At 36.3% G+C, this 22,365-nt stretch overlaps 1 protein-coding gene across 2 annotated transcripts in view; it reads left to right on the top strand.

Annotated features, from left to right (window-relative positions):
• col6a1 (collagen, type VI, alpha 1) overlaps positions 1 to 22,365 on the top strand; it is a 97,539-nt gene that overhangs the window by 61,645 nt on the left and 13,529 nt on the right. For both annotated transcript variants that reach the window (XM_039756475.1, XM_039756474.1), the window contains 6 exons: positions 70 to 120; positions 207 to 242; positions 5,856 to 5,918; positions 16,577 to 16,642; positions 18,438 to 18,473; positions 21,870 to 21,906. In XM_039756475.1, coding sequence (XP_039612409.1) covers positions 70 to 120; positions 207 to 242; positions 5,856 to 5,918; positions 16,577 to 16,642; positions 18,438 to 18,473; positions 21,870 to 21,906 — 289 coding nt within the window. The remainder of the gene's footprint in view (positions 1 to 69; positions 121 to 206; positions 243 to 5,855; positions 5,919 to 16,576; positions 16,643 to 18,437; positions 18,474 to 21,869; positions 21,907 to 22,365) is intronic.

Raw genomic sequence — 22,365 nt, 5'->3', positions numbered from 1 at the left:
AAAGCACAGCTCTTAGATTTTTGAGTTATGATTTGCATTAATTTACTGTAATTGTTCTTGTCTTTCCAGGGAAGTGATGGTGGCCCCGGCAATGGGACCCTGGGATTTCCAGGCTTCCAAGTAAAATGTTTTTTAACTTTTGTGCAGAATTGTAACATTACTGTTTATGCCATGGGTGATAAGGTATTTGCTTTTTTGCCTTTCAGGGATACCCTGGGCCAAGAGGCGATCCTGGAAATAAAGTATGATTTATTTTTTGATTTTGTCAACTTTTATGGCTACCTTAACTACTATCATTGATGAGCTGTAGCTCTTCAAATAGCTCTTTAGTTAAAAGTCAGGCCAGGGCATTTTTTGAGTAACTGTGTAATCTAAACAAAACCTAAAGAAATATTTTTGTTCTTGTTCCTATTTGTCACAATCTAGCAGACTAGAACAAAAGAATTGCTTGGTTGCTAGGTGCATATTTTCATTTTTGAATGGTTTAGGTTGTTTCCTAACTAGTGGATAAGCATAAGGTTGAATTTCATTTCCAAACTTAAAAATAAGTAGATCATATTGAATCAAGCATCTAATTCAAAGTAAAAATTTGAACTGCCAAGGTCAAAAAGCAAAATGCTATAAACTCTTCAATACTAAAGACCATGTTATTTTAGCTTTTTTCCCCACAATAGATTTGGTCTTGACATTTTGGCACAAATCATTTTCTTTTTACTTCATTCTTTTCCCAACAAAAAGTTTTCTTTCTTTTTATGTTTTCTAAAATGTATTATTATTTACTTCATCCAGACCTCAAATTGTTACGAAAGACTTGTCTTGCCTTTATTAGATACTTCAGAGTTTTAATGAATAAATTTGGTAATTTTCAAGTCAAATATATTTATTCACAATCAGTGTTTATATTAATTTGGCCCATAAAACTGCGTCTTAAAGGGAAGTGTTCTTCAAAAATTTAAATAATACTGTATATTGTCCTTTTTTGCAGCTTACAATGAAGCTGATGGGTACACGGGTCCAAATATGAAAATATAGGCTTCAACTTACAAAATATGTCGCTTTTTCAAGAATGCTATTGATATTGATCATCCTGTGATACAAAAATATTGTAAAACTATGTATCTATGTTGCTTTATCAGAGAATAGCAAAATTAAACAAATTATTTGTGAGACCCATTTAAAAAGGAAACTGGCTCTGCACCTCCTTTCGTTGATTATGTCTTTCCATGCAACCTTTCACTCCCCAGGGGCAATGTTCCAGATTTAAAAGATTATGCCAACTGCAGGCATCACAATTTCTGCACTGCAAGCTACATCAGTTGCAGAAGCAGTGGAATGACTGACACAGAATATGTTTGGTACTGCAGATGGCTTCAGTAATGGCCGATTAGGAGCACATTTTTGTTTTCTCTTTTGCAGCCAAGTAGTCATCCACACAGAAATAAGTGCCACAAACTCACTTTCAGTAGGTCTTCTGTTCGAGTGTTCACATCCAACTTAATTGCTAAAAGCTGTAACTATAAGGTGTGATGGAGACCATAAGTAGGTCCGAAACTATAACTGCTTTATTTTTTTTATTATGTTTACACCCTAGACATATGCATTTTTTAACCATTTTCTTGAAATGCAAAATTGCTCTAAACAGCTACAGGCATGTGTTTGATTTTGTGCTTATCAACTTCGTTATTTATGTATTAGCTTCACTTACAATGGTGGCTGTGAGCAGACAAGTGAACAGGAAATATATTCTTACCTCAAGAAATATAATTCCAAGAATCTGTGATGAAATAATTACTTCTGATTTCCTTTTGTTATCACAAGAATGCTTCATAAGCACGAAAGGTGCATTTTCCTCAATCAAAACCTTTGCTACTTTAAGTGGACATATTCGCTAAGTTTTAAGGCTTTATCTATCATGTGTGGACTCATGTGTCCTTCAGCCCCAATACAAGCTGCAAGAACAAACAAAATATTTTTAAAGTTAATATAAAAAACGTGTCATTTGGAACATAATTTTAAGTGGAAAATATATACCATAGCAAAATACCTGTGCTTTGCAGCGGAGAAGTAGTGTGCTAAAGAAGTAATGAAAAAGAAAAGGAAACATTTTGAAAATAATGTAACATGATTGTCAATGTAATTATTTTGTCACTGTTATGAGTGTTGCTGTCATATATACATATATACATACATATATATATACACATATACATATATTTACATATATATATATATACATATTGTATATATACATATACACACACATACATACATATCTACATATATATACTGTATATATACACAATCATACATATATACAAACACACATATACATATATATATATACATACATATATCTATATCTCTATCTATCATCTATATCTATATCTATATATATACCTCCTTTGGGGTGCAAGCAGCTGTTGCTGGGGGTGCCAGAATCCATCGAGGAAGAAAACTTAAAAACATTATTTGTACAAAATCTTAATTTATCTATCCATTCCTAAATAATTAAATGGGCAGGCTATTTCGTATCAGTGCAATATGCTGCTTGTTAAAACGGATGACTCCCGCTCTTACGTGCACTTAGTGCTGCGTGGGTATTATGAACTATCGTATCTGTTCAAGTTCAATTTAAATTTTAAATATAAGTAATTTTTATTTAGTCGACAGAAATATGTTTGGTAGGAATGTAAGTTAAATTTAGTCATGATTTCATAAATTTTTCTTCACCATAGAAATTTAAAGACATAATTCAACTTCCATTCTTACCAAAGATATTTCTGTCGACTAAATAGAACCTACTTATATCCAAATTCAAGCTATTGAGCTGTCGCCTGCCTGCCTGAATAAGTCACCCTCGCTTCGCTCTTACTTTTTTACTGTTCATTTAATCATGGCTAGTCGTGAAAAAATGATAAAATGGAAGGAGGATTACACTGAGTATGGCTTTACCAAAACAATTATTGATGGCGAATAAAGTATCCATTATTCATAAAGCTTCAATTGGTGATCTGTTTTTCTGCGTTAACCTCATATTTTTTCATCTTTCTTCTCAAACCAAGGGGCTGGGAGGGTAAAATGAATCGGAAAGCGCTGATCAATGTACCTACATGGGAACTTGGAGAATTAGTGATGAGTGAGTGAGGGCTTTGCCTTTTATTAGTATAGATTATTGTGAAGAAACAACTTTGACTTGAAATATACTAAACTTATCCTTTTAGGCAACACAGTTTTGTCCTGCTGTGAGATTTAGACCCAGTTCACTAGGTTGTAAACACAAGCTTTAATGGCATCACCACAATAACCTGTTACCATTTGCATGAAGGAATTCTCTTGTTTTTGACACTACAAACATCAGTTCAATAATTTCAAGGTAAAGACAGACACTTATAAATGATGCTTTCACTGAAAAAAGCCCAGGGATCTTTTGTTCATTTGTCTTGGTCCTTGTCCTCTTAAGCTGCCCATGTTATTTTCCCTTTTGGATGCTGCAAACTGTTTCTATCTTGTTGTTTCTTGAGTAAATTTCACACTGCCCATGTAGTTTCTTTGGTATTGCCATAGCTTGGAACATCAAATCTGCCAATGTGATTATTGAAAGTTTTTTTTTTTTCTCTTTTTCAATCTTTTGAAGCACCAATGAACACAATAAGCGTCCACGCATTCTGTTGGACTTTCTGTGCAGCTGGTATTTCTCAGTGGACCTCCTGCTGCCATGTCGTGTTTATTTTTGCAGTTGTCCTGTCCTCAGTTCAAACAGCTGCAGTGTTTGCTCTTGCCATGTGTGCACATCTGGTCATTATCAGCTGTGCACGTGTCACCTGTTCTGTGCTTTTCTGTGTACCTGCTTGATTGCAGCAGCAACTACTTTGATTTTGTAGCACGTTCACTTTAAAGAAGTTGTGTTTTTCACTCTTTCAAGTCTTTGATTTCATTTCATAAATTCATTGATTGGCCAGTCCCGGTCACTAACATTGAGTTTTGGTTAACTTGTTGATAGTATTTATATTTATTTATATTATTTTATGTATATTTATATTATATTTATATTATGAATTGCCCCTTTGGATGAATAAGGCATCTATCTATCTATCTATCTATCTATCTATCTATCTATCTATCTATCTATCTATCTATCTATCTATCGATAGATACTCACTCCTTTAACAGTTTCTGTACTTAACTGCTACCACTTAGAGAAAAAAATATCAGCAATCTCATAGGCTAAATGGATTGTTTCTTTTTTGGTAGTCCAACTGGGTCTGCCTTAAGTCATTTGTTGTTATAATCAGACTTGTGATTTTAATTTCTTTTTCTGTTATTCCCAGTCCTATAAAATTATTTGGCCATTATTTCTGGCATTCTGAAGATCAAATAATCTCTTGGTTATATTTATTTTCTTCTTTAGTGTGTTTTTGACATTTTAAAAAATTAATTATGTTCTTCTGCAGCACTAATTTGAGACAACTTTGTTGATGGTTGCAATTAGGCAGGATGACTTCATTGCTACGACAGTATAAATGCCAATATCATACAATTTCTACTTGTCCAATATTAGATCATCCAAAAAATCTTTAGCAGCCACTCACTATATTCAACTTTGTGCTTTCTGGTTATGATTTTTGTTTTGCCCTTAAACTATGATCATTGTCAAGCATTTTGGTCCTTGTTATGGAAAAAGATGATCCGCTGTGGCAACCCCTAATGGTAGCTGTCGAAAGAAGAAGAAGAAGATGATTTTGGTTCTTGTTACATGACTTTTGTTTTGATTTATAGACTTTCCTATACCACTTACTGACCTCAATTATGGCTTCATGTCCTGAGTTTACTTTGCTTGATTATAGTATTCCTGGTAACTACCTTGGTTTGCATTTTGATTCTTTCTGAAGCATCTTCTGATTCCATTATCTTCCAAAACTGTGGCCATCCTGGGCAATCAGTATACAGTACTTATACAATTCTGAGAAAAAGGATACAGACTTTCATTCCAAACAAAGGATGCTGTTACCTTTTCTTTTAAATGAATTTGTTGAGCGGTGTTCAACAACTCAAAATCAAATCTCGTTACCCATGTCCTTCAACTGAAGCGTTGTAACACTGTCACTATTAACAGTTATGCAAGGGGATGCCAATTCTCACAGACCAAAGAACTGATTCTCATCATTTCTTAATTTTGCAATAATTACATTTATTATTTAATGACCTACAATCTGATGTTTTTTACTATAGGAGAAACATTTTGTATTATGCTTGCTGTGCTATATGGTCAGTTTTGGTCATGCATTTAAATGTATAAAATGCACAAACTTGCAACATTAAAAAATGAGCTTTTCTACCAGACTCTCTAGATTTCACAGCAGCACTGTATTTGATTCTCAACCCAAACCATGCTTTAAGGCCCCTATTTTCTTGGTCTTGTTCTTCTTTAATATTATCTTCTTTTTTTCAGCTTAAGTAAATGTGCATGTAAAACAAGAAACTGTTCTCATCTGTGATGTTTCTGTCCCTTTTGAAAATGTTTTTTTACCATATAAAATTTCTTTATGTTTGTAGCATGACTATTTTTTCATTTTCTAATCCTGTAATTTGTGCTCTAAATGTAGCAAATTATTATTGTTTTTCAAGTGGTATAGTCTCTTATTTCTAATATTAAGTTCTCACTTTTTACCATATAGATGTGATTTGTTTTCATTGCAGGTTTCTAGTTTTTTTACATTTTATTTTTCAGAATGCTTAGTTATTTTTACTTGACACAATGATCTAGGGTGGATTTGAAATATTATCAGTCATGATAAATAATGTATTGTCTTTAATGCAAGTGCTTTACTTCACTTTAAGACATTTGTATTTCTCAGGGTCCAAAAGGCTACCCAGGGCCTAAGGGAGATGATGGAGAACCTGGTGATCCTGGACCAGATGTAAGTGCCCCTAAGCTTTGTCTTTATTATTGAATGAGTCAGTTTTGCAGAAATCCTGAATGAAACTCATCTGTAAGACAACAGTATTGTAGTGGGAGGCCAATATAAGGTATAAACTCAAAAACTCTTTACATGCAGGCCATAACACTAATTTCAATCATTAAACATTTCACCAGCAAATTCCATCATATTCTCAACTTTACTTGCCTCTTGTCATTATTGTTCATTTCCCTATTGCTGTCAGACTCACAGCAGTGCATTAAATCCTAAGATCATTAATGCATTAAAAGCAAATATCAGTTTTACCATTTATCTACAGATTTGTGAAAATTAATATTAGTATCTTTAAAGCAATTTCAGAAAACTCTTAAATGGATACTTACTAATAAGACATAGCAGTTCAGTTCTGCACAAGTGTGGTGGATTAACATTTGAGCAGAAGGAGGTAACCTCGAGAAGCCACATTCCATACTTATTACAAAACAGGAGAAAAGCATCTGCTACAGTGAAGGTGTGTTTACTGGCACAATTTGCAAATATTAATTAATATACAGTAGTTCATTAAAACATTTTGTGGCAGCATAACAGTGGGATGACAACTGGGATGATACAGCTCTAAACTTGTGGCTATACTCTCATCCTTTCTTTTTCTGTCTCCAATTGTTTGAACCATTTGTATCAAATAGGGATTTGTCCTCCAAAGGTAGGTAAAGGCAAATATAATTACAATATACAGTGTATATAGTTGTAGTATGTGTTTAATTTGTTTAAAGTGCAAAGTTAGAGAATGTTGTGCCCTGATTGGCTGCAGTAGCTGAAAAATTGTATCTTACAGAGCAGCTGTTTTGAATCTGTTGTAGAAATATTTCCATCATTCCTTACATTTAGAAGCACCAGGGAGTTTAAAAATAGTTTTCTAACAAACCTTTTCAGATATTTCTAATACCTTCAGGTTATGAAGTGATGCAGTGTTTAGTATTTGTGCCTCTGAGATCCAGAGTTTTGATTCATATTGCAGCCTAGGCCTTGTCTGTGTGTAGTATGCACATGGACCCTTTGCATTTTTTGAATGGTACCTTGGTTTCCTTAATAATCCAACACCCGTGTCCTGATTTTCTTAGCAATGTTATAACTAAGGGTTTATTTGGCCAGTCCTAGAAAAGATAAAAAGTTATTGACCAGGAGATGATGTAAGAAATTGTCAGGTAACAGCTAGGGTTTATAATATGTATTTTCCTTTTTATTGTTGTGTTTGTTATTTTTGGAGTATTAGTTTAAATATTTTTTCTGGTAACATTTTATGTTTACATATTGTTTATGTACCAAGTATTTAAGTATGGATATGTTCCTTGTCTTTTGTGGGTGGATTCCCAAGACTTGCTGCTGGAACCACCCTCAGTCTTTATATTGAGGTGATAGAGATGGTCCCAGCTGTGGTTTGAAGAGTGTGTTTTTGTGAGTATTGCTTCTTTGGTCTCTGGGTTTATTTGCTTCTTTTTTGAACTTCAGTTCTTGTATTTTCTTTTCTTTTTTTTTGAAATTTTATTAATTTTATTGCAATCATTCCATACAAATCAATCAATTTTTACAAAAAGTAGGATTAAGAACAAGTCAACCCCCACCCCTGAGAGAGAGTGCATGGCCAATGGAGTAAAACTGAAGGCTTGTAAACATACCTAAATTGATGAGTTTGATAAGCCGATAGAGATGAATGGAGAAGAAAAAGAAATACAGAAATAATTGCTTCCTCTGTGCTTTAAGAGCTTATTCTAAAATATTACTGAATAAATCCTGCCATGTTTTGAAAAAAATCTGTACAGATCCTCTAACTAAGTATTTGTTTTTTTCCAATTTCAAATAGTATATAACATCAGTTTCCCACTGACTTGAAAGAGGAGAGTTAGGATTCTTCCAGTTTAGCAAAATAAGTCTGCATGGCTAAAGTGTAGTGAATGCAATCACAGTTTGTTTGTCTTTCTCCACTTTAAACCCATCTGGAAGAACCCCAAACACAGCTGTTAATGGGTTAGGAGGGATTGTGACACCAAGGCTGTCTGAAAGGTAATTAAAAATTTTGGTCCAGAATGATGTTAATTTGGTGCAGGTCCAAAACATGTGACCCAGTGAGGCTGGGACTTGATTGCAGCGTTTGAAGGTTGGATCATGCCCTGGAAACATTTTGGAGAGTTTTAGGCAAGACAGATGTGCTCGATATATAATTTTGAGTTGAATAATTGTATGCTTTGCGCATATGGAGCTTGAGTGAATTCTCTGCATTGCTATTTTCCACTCCTTTTCTGATATATTAATTGAGAGATCTTTTTCCCAGTGTCCTTTTGGATCTTTGAAAGGGAGGGACTGTAAAATAATTTTATATATTGCAGAGATGGGTGTTTGAGTCCTTGAAATTGAGCAATATTTTTTCCAGCATGGATGAGGGTGCAAGATGAGGAAAATCGGGCAGGTTCTGTTTAACAAAGTTCCTGATTTGAAGATAGTGAAAGAAATGTGTAGCTGGAATGTTAAATTTGGAATGTAATTGTTCATAGGATGGAAAGATGTTGTCTATATAAAGATCTCTAAGCAAGTTAATCCCAAATTTTTTCCAGATATTAAAAACTGCGTATGTTTGCAAAGGTTGAAAGAGGTGGTTCTCTTGCAGAGGTGCCACAGATAAAAGCTTCTCCATCTTAAAATGCTTTCTACATTGGTTCCATATTCTGAGTGAGTGAAGCACAATTGGGTTATTAGTATATTGCCAATAACTTGTGTTTATTGGGGCACAGAGCAGGAAATATAGAGAAGTACTGCAGGATTTTAGTTCTATTGCGGACTAGGCCTGTGTATGTTCATCTATTTGTGTCCAGTTTTTTATAGCTTGTATGTTTGCTGCCCAGTAATAAAACTGAAAGTTAGGTAGAGCCATGCCACCTTCTGCCTTAGGTCTTTGTAGGGTCGCTCTTTGGATACGTGGATGTTTTGAGTTCCAAATAAATGAGGTTATTGTTGAATCTAATTGCTTAAAAAAATATTTATTGATTTATATTGGAATGTTTTGAAATAAAAAAGGAGCTTAGGAAGAATATTCATCTTAATAGTGTTAATTCTTCCAGCTAGAGTGAGATGAAGGTTTGACCATCTATGCAAGTCTTGCTTAATTTTTTCCATGCAGACAGCGAAATTTTTTTGATAAAGAGCTTTATGTTTACCCCGAGGTATTTAAACTGTTCTGCAATGATAAAAGGTAGGGTGTCTAATCTAATATTATATGCTTGAGAATTCACTGGAAAGAGTACACTTTTATTCAGATTAATTCTGAGACCAGAGATCTTTTGAAATTCTGTGAGTGCTGTTAAGACTTCTGTTAAGTTTTTGTATTTTCTGTTGGTTCTTGTTTGCTCTAGGTTGCCTTTTTTGGACAAATCATTTTGCCTCCTTTTCTGCTGTTTTACCCTTTATTCCATGTTTGTTGTTCTTTTTTGCTTATTTAACTAAAACTCTGCATTAAATGAAGATTCTTGATTGGACCTGACTTTTCAAGCCAGAGATTGACAATTAAACTCTACTTTCGTGTATCTTTACGCGTTTTAAAGTATTTTGAACTTTAAGACTTGTTCCCATTTGTCGGCCTACATGGCATCAGGTGTCAGGCTGCTCAGAGTGAGGCCTAACTTTAGGCAGGTTAGTGAAGTCTCTGGTCTACTTTGTGGGTATTTCAGAGGCCTCATACCCTTTCCTTTCTGTTTTTTTACTCTAATCATAAAACAAATAAGGGCTTAAACAAAAGGATAGTCAAAAAGGTAGGCATTGGTCGTATCAATGTTTGACAGCAAACAAAAACATGAGAGGGAAGTCATTACTTGCAATAGTGCTAATTGGCACTAACAACAAGATAGCATAGGGAATGGTAAATGGTAAATGGCCTGTATTTGATATAGCGCCTAACTAGAGTTCAAGAACCCCCCTAGGCGCTTTACAACACAACAGTCATTCACCCATTCACACACACATTCATACGCTGGTGATGATAAGCTACTATGTAGCCACAGCTGCCCTGGGGCACACTGACAGAAGTGAGGCTGCCGAACACTGGCGCCACCAATCCTTCCGACCACCACCAGCAGGCAAGGTAGGTTAAGTGTCTTGCCCAAGGACACAACAGCTGCATTCTCATGCCGGGAGCCAGGATCGAACCTGCGACCCTCCGATTGCTGGACCACCCGCTCTAAAAGGAAAAACATTATGTTTATAAAACATTATGTTTATACCGATGTTGCTTTATACACAAAATTGGACTGCAGTGATACCACAAAGCAAAGAGAAAAATACCAAAACATAAACATCATAAAATATAAAAGTATAGATTTACAAGTCAAATTATAATAAGTGAGAAGATGTGTTTTTTGTTCAGCAATAGGTTGGGTTGGTTCTAATGCTGCTGGCATGAGTTCCTGCTCTGCAATAAGCCAGACTGAAAAAATGAATAAATGGATAACTGATCGATTGAATGTGTTTTTCTACTACATTTCCATATTTCACTCCCTATCTTTGACTGATTGTAAGCAGAAACAGATTATTAGTTTTTCCTAAGGATGCACACATGAAAGTGGTAAAAGAAGACTGCTAATATGAAAAGCAAAATATCATATACAACTTTTTTCATTAACATTATTAATTTTTAACAGCTTCAAACTTTTAATAAGCGCTATATGGTTAAAAAGTTGAAATACAATATAAATTGGTACTAACCTACCTTATAATACACCTTATAACAGGACAATCTGTACCACTAAGTACACTTAATACAGAAATAATTAAATAGTAAGGCTAAATACAAACTTGAATTATCATATCCAGTTGCTGAAAGTTTAATAACAGTTATAGCCCTCAAGAAATGCAATTCTATACATAGTAGTAGAATGCTGCATCAACAGTGAGGGGTTTACTAAAGGAATGTACTTGAATATACCATAGTGGCAACTGAACAATGATGTCTCCTGTCCATTACTCACCTAAAGCTAGGAGTCGTAAACTTGTTTGCTACCTGCCGCTTTTTTTCCAATCAGAATTTATGTGGGGCTCAAGTTCTTCTTTTAATTGATATTCTCAGAATTAGCTTCTCTGTAACTCAATTTCCCAGTACAATAAAGGGGTTTAAAAAGTGTCTTTTAAACTCAGCTTGTTAATGGCCAAAGTGTCTGCTGTGTTTTATTTTGCCCTTACTCTTCATTGAATAGTAAACACATTTTTTGCTTAGTTTAGCTTGTCATTTCCTTCATATAATTATCAGGAAAAAAAAGTGCATTGTTTTTAATTTTAAAATTATTTTTTCCATATTCCATCATGGGGCGGCACGGTGGCGCAGTGGTAGCGCTGCTGCCTCGCAGTTAGGAGACCCGGGTTCGCTTCCGGTCCTCCCTGCGTGGAGTTTGCATGTTCTCCCCGTGTCTGCGTGGGTTTCCTCCGGGCACTCCGGTTTCCTCCCACAATCCAAAGACATGCAGGTTAGGTGAATTGGAGATTCTGAATTGGCCCTAGTGTGTGCTTGGTGTGTGGATGTGTTTGTGTGTGTCCTGCGGTGGGTTGGCATCCTGCCCAGGATTGTTTCCTGCCTTGTGCCCTGTGTTGGCTGAGATTGGCTCCAGCAGACCCCCGTGACCCTGTATTCGGATTCAGCGGGTTAGAAAATGGATGGATGGATATTCCATCATCTTGCTCACAATGCCTGACTGGGCCTCAAAAGCAGTGGCCGCTATAGTACAGTATGCCTTCCCAGCTACAGCATCTGAAGAAGCTATACTATGAGGACAATATACGGGACATAGAGCATGACATTTTTTGAGTGCAGATCATGACAGAATCTGTTGACAAAAAAAAAAAAGAGATGACAAATAAGTAAAAACAATTCTCCATGTCTGTGATCAAAAAGTGGTCAAAAGCTAGGCAGATGGTCATGCACAGCAGACCAAGAATGGCACAGTTAAAAGTCTCCAAAAAGCACCACACAAAAGCAGGTAAAAACAGGCAAAAGAAACATATACTAAATATCAGAAGTACAAAATAAAAAGTAACACCTAAAACCATGATCCAAATGTCAAAACTAAACAGGTCAAAAGAACAAGGAAGCTGCCATCTGTGCTCATTTTTTACTTCCCCATCCCTCTTATCATTTGACAGTAATTTAATTAATCTGACAATGATAGGAGGGGCAATGACCAATTAACTGGCAAAAGGATGTAATCGAGGCAGTGCCACAGCCTATTCCGGACAATCACAAGTGCTTATATGAAGGATCGGTGTCCTTCAACAATTTAAAGGAAGCCAGTTCATCAAGGTATAGAGAAAGGCTGCCGTTAATCAAACTGGCACATCATGTGTCCTTGTGTTGGTATATTGTAAATAAGTTGGCAGCAATTTAAGTAACAAATTAATTGGAAATGAAATAATTGAATGGCTAGCAAAATCTCTTAAGAGACAGAACCCTGATCTGGTAAGCAGATTTCACCTTGAAAAGAAATCTTAACAAACAGATTGCAGACTATTTTTAATGCAGTGCCCATTTTGGATATGCTGGGACTTACTTTAAGTCCCCTGCCATATACACCTATGCTTAAAGAAAGTAATAACCCCTTTGTAATGTCTCAGTTTCTCAGCCATAACTAGTGACCGAATAATTTTGATGATGCCTGAGTTTGTCCAATCAAACTTTAATGCCGACTAAAGAAAGGCCTATTGCTGTTACATTAATCTAGTACCCTGTGGCACAGCACATTACCTGTCAAGCCATGTTTGTAATGTATCTAATTGCATACATGTGACAGGTCTGCTTGAGATTATTTTCTCAATCAAAATTAAATTGTTTTTCTTTGCTTTCTATGAGCTTTTATACCATGCTGTACCTGATTAGTGCCCCTTAATTAAAAAGAAATCCTTAAGCCTAATGGACTTTTATTTGCATGGTCCAAACTTCACCAAGGGCTATGGTTTTTAAACTGTAAGCTATTGGAAAACTGGCTCCAGGTTCAAACATACATACAACTGTTCTAAAGTTTGGATACCTTGCCTAATGAACAAAACAATCTGATATTTATGTTCTTTTGACTTGCTGGAGGACTATAACTCCAGATTGTTTATGCAGCTTTTTTATTCAATCTCAGCTTCAGCCTACAATGACTGCAAACTAAAGAGAGAGATTTTCTTGATAAGCAACTTTTTCCATTGCCTTCCACTTCAATCACCCCTACAGAAAGGACTTCCTTTCTTGTCTGGGTAGTGTGTAACTTGATCTAAAACAAAAAAAAATTCTGCCGTTGATACATTTAGGCTCTAACTGAAAAGCATTAACAATTAACAATGAAAGAATAAATTTCCATAATTTCTGTAATTACAGTATATCTATTTTTTTTCTGACAGGATCACTATGTCAGACCTTAAAGACAACTTTGAAAATGGAAACATATATTTTTTCTTACTTAATGTTTTCAATTTAAACTATGATCTTCAAAAAATAAGTTTTATACTTTATGTGAACATAATAGTTTACCCAGTAATTTAGCCCATTAAATCCCTAATTCAACTTACGTTTTGTGGAATGAGAGTACAGTTCAGAAGATTAGGACAATTTGAACATTTGTATAGTAAAAGCAACACAGAAGATTAGATAATGTCAAGAGCTGCAATTAACACAAGACTATAAACAATGATAACAAATCCTTGCTGTGCCAAAGAGCTGTAATCAAGTGTGCGCACAAATCACAGCTACAGAAATAGTTAGACACGCTATGGACTATTTTTGAATGTTGTGGAAATCTCACAAATTTCTTGAAAGAGCCTCTTAAAAGATAAAGGTTTTTCTTTCAAGTTGATATGAATTTGGTTGATATACGTTTGCTGTATAATTCTGGGTGTTTGGTTTATATATTTAGTAAGTGGTGTACCTTGTTGTTATGAAGAGAATTAAAATATCTACATTGAATAATGCGGCATACAAGAAGAAATGTAATGGAGGCCCTTCTTCTTAAATGAAAATACACTACACTAAAGTAATTAACTTGCACATAACACCTTATGTCTCACATACACATATATACACATATATACATATACATGTATATTTCAATATAACTTGTATTTACAAAGAATTTCAAAATAATACTCTCAGATAATAAAATAAAATATAAAAATAAGCAGACACAATCCCTGCCTGGAAAGCCTCTGTTTAATTGCCCTAGGCAGAAATAAAAATTGGGAGTTGTCTCCCCTAGACTTTCTCGTATATTCAGATTTGGGGATGGATATTTGAGGAGTAAACTGCAAGACAATGATTATATTTTTATATTATGTATATTAAAGAACCATCAACAACAAATTAAATCAAAGTAATAATATATTGAACAATTATTATAAAAGTAAAGTTGAATAAATTAGACTCTCCATGAATAAAAAAGTACCACTTCCGGTTAGCGGAAATAGCTCAAAAGTTGTTAGAAATCTACGTTTTGTACGTAATTCTTGTATGCAAAATTTGGTTGACCTAACTGAAAGTGAACTCAAGTTATCATATCACACACACACAAACAGACATAATTCCAAAAATGGTTGAGAACGTTGAGATTCATCAAAATCTCAAAATCTAATTTTTGAATGATTATAATACTTTCCTTTACAAGAAAGTAAATTGGATTCAGGGAGGTCTAAAACATCGAGATTCATCAAAATCTCAAGGTCGAATTTTTGGACAATTACGATACTTTCCCTGTACTTTGTATACAAGAATGTAAAAAGGAAGGTATAAAGTACAGGCTCAAAAAAGATAGTGTCATCCTAAAACAATTACAGTCTGTTTAGCAGAGAGACCTCTGGTTTAACAAGTGAAACCACTTCCTGTTAATGCTATCCTCTAGATAAGGAGTTGAGGTCAGAGCAGAAGCGACATCACTGCTCATCAGGCAAGATTTTCACCATGCTAAGGATGAAAGTGGAAGACATGTTAGTGATTGCAACACTCCTTTCTCCATTTGTCACTCACCTGAAATTAGTACTTGACAAGACAAGAATTTTTTTAAAGAACTTTTAATTGAAACACTACCCAAAATGATATATTTTATATGTTACTTAGTCCATGTAGTTTGTAGAAGTGTTTTTGTGGAGAAACTTTCTGGTAGAATGTGACCAACAGTAGATACCTATGAAAAATATCCATGAAAAAAGAAGAAAAAAAAAATCACAAGTTACTTGGGCTGCATAATACATAGATGATTTAAGTAGTCCTATGCTCAACACTTGCAAAATGCATGCTTTTTGGCTAAAATACAGTTAAATATTTGCTTTTGGAATAAACAGAGGAAATTATAACCAGATTATTTGAATTGAAGACAGGAATCTTGGTCAACAAATGTAGCAATTTTGCCTTTGTCCCTTTTCCCATTAGCCTTTGTGTTCTTCTGAACATGTTTGTTGGGGTCTTTTTGGCTTTTGACTCTGCATTTCTTCTTTGTTTTTCCCTTCATATTGCAGAATGTTTTTTTTATTGGATTGCCATTTTTGCTGATTCACATATTTAGTACAGGGTGGTCCAGATCTAATTATGCAGATCCAGATCATCTGGATGACTTTGATTTATGTGGGTACGATTCCAGTTCGGCGCAAAGACGATTCCTCATGTCGTCAGTTTGCACACTTCTCAATGGTCTGTGATTTTCTGGGTGATTTTCTATGTAATAAACTTAATAAGTTATAGCGTAATGAAAACTGCATAATTAGATCTGGACCACCCTATATTTAGTTTGGAATTTTTGTTTTGGGATTCTTGTAATTTTCTTGTATTTTGCATCTTTGTAGGTTTTTGTATTCTGTTGTTTGGCTGAATTTTTATTTTGTTTGTATTGATGGTTTCCTTTTCACTTTAGGGCTTTGCCTGTTTAGGCTTTTTTAAGTTTTGAGGTATTGTGCTCCTTTTGAGCATTTAGGGTTGAATCACAACACATAAAGTTAGCGGTATCATGTTTGAAGTACGAAGGGAAGTAGTGAAGTGGATCACAACTTTTACTTTCAAATTATATCTTCAACAATAATCATAGAGGCCTGAAATATATATTGAAGTACCATAGAAGATATTTGTTCTTTGGAGACCATTTGTGAAGATTTATTAGGTGAAATGGCTTGTTCTCCTCCAAGCCTTCTTTAAGTTCTTTCTTTAAAGCTTTCTTTAAGTTGTTATGTGTATTGCAAGATTATTTTTATATAGTATACAGTGCATGTCTGTTATTTTAGGTCTCTTGATTAAGAAGGCACATTAAAGAAAAATATCTTGTAATTGCTTAGCTTGCTTTTTAATTGTATCAAAACTCAACAGACAAAAATTCTATAGAATTGTCAAAGCCTTGAGTCGGGTTTAATCTAATTTCTGATGCTGCATTTACTTAAATTTGATTGTCAATGTCACATTGTGTTCTGCACTGTTCAAATGCCAACACTACTCGAGTGCACACTGTGCAAAGCATTCACTTTAAAGGTCACTAAGAGAGGGGTTTGGAATTGGAACAGAATTTTTGTCCTAAATTTTTTATGATATGTTTTGTTGTGCAAAAGTTTCATAAGTTGAGTTACTGGACCACACACTCACTTTAAAAAGGTTATTTTATTTCTGTTTCTCATAGAATGATTCCCCAGGACTTCCAGGACCAAGAGGTCCAAAGGGACACAGAGGACCTGAAGGACAACCAGTAAGTTTCTTCTGTAAAGAAAAAAGTTTAGGTGTTATAAATAGCTTTATTATTTTCATTGCAGTAAAATTAATATATTTAGAATATTTAGTTTTATTAGAAACTTTATGGACAGTTAAGTTAATATGGTACACCAAGGTTCTTAATGCTGCTGTCACACAGCCTGAATTCATTTCCTGGCCTCATCAGAGTGTGTGAAGAGCTGCACATTCTGTCTATATTGTGTAAACGCTGGCCCGGACACAGACAGACGGACAACATAGTTTCACCCAACACACTGTTTATTTACACTATATACAATTGCCATGCTCTCAAAACCCCAGTGCCTCTTGCACCAATTCCCCCAAAGTCCAGGGCTCACAGTTCTGTGCCTTTCTTCTGGCCACCTCCAGTCCTCTCCCAAGCTCTGTCTTGCTACCTCCCGACATCCACCGACTTGCCACTGTAAACGCTGGCCCGGACACAGACAGACGGACAACATAGTTTCACCCAACACACTGTTTATTTACACTATATACAATTGCCGTGCACTCACACATCCCAGTGCCTCCAGCACCGATTCCCCCAATGTCCATGGCTCACAGTCTCTGTGCCTTTCTTTCCTGGCCGCCTCCAGTCCTCTCTCCAGCTCTGTCCACTTCCACCCGACATCCACTAATGACTGGAGGGAGGTGGCCCCTCTTATAGGAACTCGGATGGGCTCCAGCTGCTTCCCGGCAATTAGTCTTGGCCACACCCCTGTGTGGCAGAAGTGCCGGCAGCGCACCCGGAAGCCGTCCGGGTGTCCCCTGTCGTCTTCCCACCGGCACTTCCTGGTGTGGCGGAAGTGCCGGGCTCCCGGAATAATAAGGCACTGGGGCGCCGCCTGACGGTGGCCACGGGTCCCTACAGGGCCGGACTTCCCAGCCCCCTACCTGAGGCCTCCTGCATAACCAGGACGGACGCCCCCTCTCGGTCTGGAGGAGGCACACGCCCTCCTCTGGTTCTCCAAGGCGTCCCGGCCGGACTCCCACCCCGGCCGAGGACCACACGGGATAAACCGGCACCGGGGCGCCGCCTGGCGGTGGCCACAGGTCCCTACAGGGCTGGGCTTCCAAGCCCTCTACCCGAGGCCCTCAACCTAACCAGGACGGACGCCCCCTCGCGGTCTGGAGGAGGCACAAGCCCTCCTCTCGTCCTCCTGGGCGTCCCGGCCGGGGCGACCACAATTGATATTGGTTTTGTTAAGGTACCTGGGCTCATATGACATCTTTAATTTTATCACTTTAGTTGTGTGAGTGTTTGTTTGAATGTATTTGTTTGCAATGGACTGGTGTCAAAACCAGAGTTAGTTTATGCCTTTGGTCTATTGCTGCCAGGATAGACTGGATCATCATAACTCTGTACAAGAAAACAAAACAAATTAAGAAAATGTGTCCATGGATGAATGTGCTTTTTGTCAATATAGTGCTGTCGTGGTTAGAAGCATTACCTCTAAATATATGCTGTGCGTTCGTTTTTGGCCTGAGTATTCTCAGTCTTGGTTAAATATCATCATTGCTCTTAAGTAAAATGTCTGTAAAGACTTTGGCTTTCTCTCAATCTCTAGGGAACTTCTTGTAGGTTAATTTATGACTTCTGACAACAAATTGGTCTGTATAGCCTATGACAGCATGATGTCGTCCTGATGTATTTGTAGTCCTGCCTTATATTTATACAGAACATCACCAGATTGATGTTAACTGCCTATAACTATCAAAGTACAAAACAATATAGGTTTTGATAATAATGTATTTAAAATTTCATTTCTTTTTAGGGACCTATGGGACCACCAGGACCTCCAGGATCTGATGTATGTAATCTTTATGCTTTTTTATATGTTTTTTATTTGGATGTGTATCTGTATTATCACATCTGCCATATTTAATTTTATGTAAGTGCATTTCTTCATTTAGTAAGAAAATCAGTAGGCATACCGGTCCCTTGCATGAATAAATAAATGATACAAGTCAAATGGGAGGCAATTCATTTAGTTAGTAAAGTCAGGAGGGAAAAGTGCTCTAAGAGTAGAACTGAAATAATGGTACTTTTTGCAGATTAGTTTAACAGGTTTTGTGACTGTGGGTTCAGCAAGGACAGTTTCAATTTGAGTGAACTTGTGATGTTTTATGATCACTTGTGGGGAAGGAAGGCAGTGAAATAAAGATTGCATTATTATAATTACAGTGCATATTACTTCAGGGTTTTGCTGTTATTGTTTTTATTTTGTGTACAAATTAGTGTCTTTTTCCTCAATTGTCAGAACTTTATGAAAAGTGTAGTATTACCAATGCAAATTATTTTTGTGTAAATTATGCAGTATGTGCTATTTTCTCAGCTAGTATAATGAAATTATAAGATTGGGTTTGATGTCTTATACAGTGGTGTTAAAAACTATTTGCCCCCTTCCTGATTGCTTATTCTTTTGCATGTTTGTCACACAAAATGTTTCTGATCATCAAACACATTTAACCATTAGTCAAATATAACACAAGTAAACACAAAATGCAGTTTTTAAATAATGGTTTTTATTATTTAGGGTGAAAAAAAAATCCAAACCTACATGTTAGGCCCATGGACTTGGTATACGTCCTTAAAAAAATGCATTACTTCATATCAGTCACACATGTAAAGAGCTTAAGTGATGTGAACAAACAAAATCACAGAAGCTGCAAAACAACACTGGATTTGCCTGTGAACTTTGCCTGTGTTGTAAACCATGCTTCATATTACACGTGCTACAGAGTGCAGGTATTAGACACTGTCATTCAGAAGCTCAAGAAATATGAAGTATCAAACAATAGATTCATGACCTGAAATTTCAAAACTCAAGAGGTCTGAAACAAATGCAATACTTAATAAAGAGCCAGATGTTCATGAGAAAGTCTTGAGAATTTTGCAGGTTGTCTAATGGTACTTGTGTTGAGGAATAACATCTGCATCAATTTTGGAAAACTGTCAAAATTATCCTGAGATATGAATGATTTCAAAATCCATTTTACTTGCTACTTTTGGGTTGGAATTTTTCCTCAAGCTTTTGTTTATTTAGAGTTAAAAATATTCCACTTTGATATACAATATATGTTTGAGCTGTTTTGGCATTAATACGTAGGCTTAAGTAACCTTCTCCCGGAAGCTGTCATTTGACACTTTGAACAACTGTGACATCTTACAGTAAAACACTGGCGTCCATGCTATCATGGCCTCCAGGTTCTTTCATTAAGTCCATATGGACCAAAGTAATTAATTGACTGGCAGAAAAATATTTTTTGGAGTTTCATAGGGGAGATCAGATGTAGTCATGTCAGATATCACAAAGTGTCAAGTGTATTTGCAGGTTTTAAAGATGTTATTAAGCTAAGTTCTAAAATCAGAAAATTGTAAAAACAAAGTTGTCTTACAAATCTCTCCTTTCATTTTCCACACTACTTTAACTGCCTAGCCAAATAACATAAACCAGCCAACGTGATTTCTTAGATCTCATTTCATTTGATTTATGTGCCTACCAGCCACAAAGCATCATAGTAACTAAACACAGAAAATGTTGGTGCCTATGAAGACCAGAAATACAAAATGGCGGTGCCCACACAAGCCAAAATGCAAAATGGCAACACACATGAAAAAACAATTTTGCCACTGTCATAATGGTAAAGCTATAAACAAATGAGAAATAATACTGTATGAATGCATTGCTCTGATTAGCATTATAGAGGCCTTAAAATGGAAAACACATGGAAACAATGCTAACATATTCATCTCTGCTTATTGTCTAGAATAATGACCCTGACAATGAAATTGCATCCCATTTCAATAACAGTGAGAGATTGTTTACAACATAAGCCTGTTTTTATGTGATACCTGCATATATCTCTTTGATATACAATCGAATGTATATTTTCATTCACCATAACCCTCATCAGTTTCTATGCCCTTTATTATAAAAGTCTGTGTTTATTGCACAAAAGTAAATGAGAAGCTGGGCAGAATTCAATTGTTCCTCTTTGATTACTGAAACACACAATTAGTATAATCTGTTTTCCCTGTTGTGATGGTTTCGGTCGGCTCCACATCCCCTGGTTGCTTCCGGAAGTCTTTCCATCCTGAAACCGTCGATAGTCATAGACAGAGATGAGCTGGGCAAATGAGGACACACTCTTACAGCAAGGTGTCGGTGTAATGCTGACAAGGGCTTTCATTAAAAATAATAAAACATCAAACAATGTTCAAAAAGAGCATCTCAAAATCTTCAATAAATAAATAAGTAAACCATAAAACCAGTGTCTGTGCTCAGGTTAAAATAATCCATAAATAAATATCCTTCTGCAGTGGGCTGGTGCCCTGCCCAGGGTTTGTTTCCTGCCTTGCGCCCTGTGTTGGCTGGGATTGGCTCCAGCAGGCCCCCGTGACCCTGTGTTAGGATATATAGGCTTGGATAATGGATGGATGGATGGATAAATATCCTTTTAAATCAAGGTTAAAATCTCAAAACAGGAAGCCATTCTAAAATCTCAGTCCCTGCTGCCTTCTTTCTAAAACTGACATCCCCTCTTTTTACCCCATATAGGATCCTGCAGACAGAGGAGATGTTCTGCTGACAGACACAGCCAACTTTTTCTCATAGGTTCGGGTCCCTGCTGTCCCACGGGCTCCCAGCAGGGCACCAAAACAAGCTGTGCACCTCCTGCTGTCACTACCACTCCTTGGCCTTACACGAGATTGGGCATTGGGTCACTCCAGCTACCCTAAAAAATGTTCAGCCAAATGCCCCTGTTCAGCCCCCAAGCATTGGTCCTACGCTATTCTGAGGGGCAGTCCTCTCAGCTGCACACCTCTTTCTTTCAGCACCCCAGTGGCTCCTGATCCTGCCTTTGTTCCCCCACCTCAATATATTTCTTTTTTTTTTGTTCCCCATCTTCTTTCTTTCTGTTCTGCCCCTTCTTGTCATGTGCAGGCTCCTTTTATCTGGCGTGAATGGCATAGGTGTGATACACCACCACCTCTGAGGTGTGAATGTGGCTCCTGACTGATGCTCGCTTCGCACGTGTGTGTGTGATCAGCCAAGGACCCCAATCAACCTCAGAAAGAAGCACACGTGCACACACCTTCACCCGACTCATTTACTTATTTAAAACCTGCCCAATGCCATGAACCACACCTGCACATCGTACAGTATAGTAACGATAAAACATTTTTTATGTAATCCTTACAGGACTGTGAAATCTTGGACATAATCATGAAGATGTGCTGTAAGTACTCAATTTTATTGACTAAATTAGTTTCTGCTTTATCTGTAGGTGAGGAAATGAACAATAGTTTTTAGATTTAGATGTATTAGTAAACATTTATTGGTGTTCCTGCTTAAGGCACAATTAGAGACTTATTTTTTGTACCCTGTAAGTTCTGAAATGAGTCAAGTGTAAAGCTCCTGGGTAAAAATAAGAGAACATGCATTCAACTATGAAAAAGTTTATGTAAAGGTGAGAAAGAAGGTTCAATTTAGGCAGTGTGGGTTTAGTTGTTATAGAGGGTTCTTCAGAAAACTAAGTCACTTTGTAATGTGTCTCACCATTTTGCAATGCCATTTAGGAACAGATACTAAAGCTTTTTTGGGAATTGTATACATAGCATGTACTGTAAACAGAACACATTTTCTGTAAAAGATAAACTAGAGCACTAATTTGAATGGTAGAACGGTGATAAGGACC

This window comes from Polypterus senegalus, chromosome 6 (assembly GCF_016835505.1).
Source record: "Polypterus senegalus isolate Bchr_013 chromosome 6, ASM1683550v1, whole genome shotgun sequence".
NCBI lineage: Eukaryota > Metazoa > Chordata > Cladistia > Polypteriformes > Polypteridae > Polypterus > Polypterus senegalus.
Note: the sequence above shows the minus strand (reverse complement) of the source record. Positions and strands in the feature narration are given on the sequence as shown.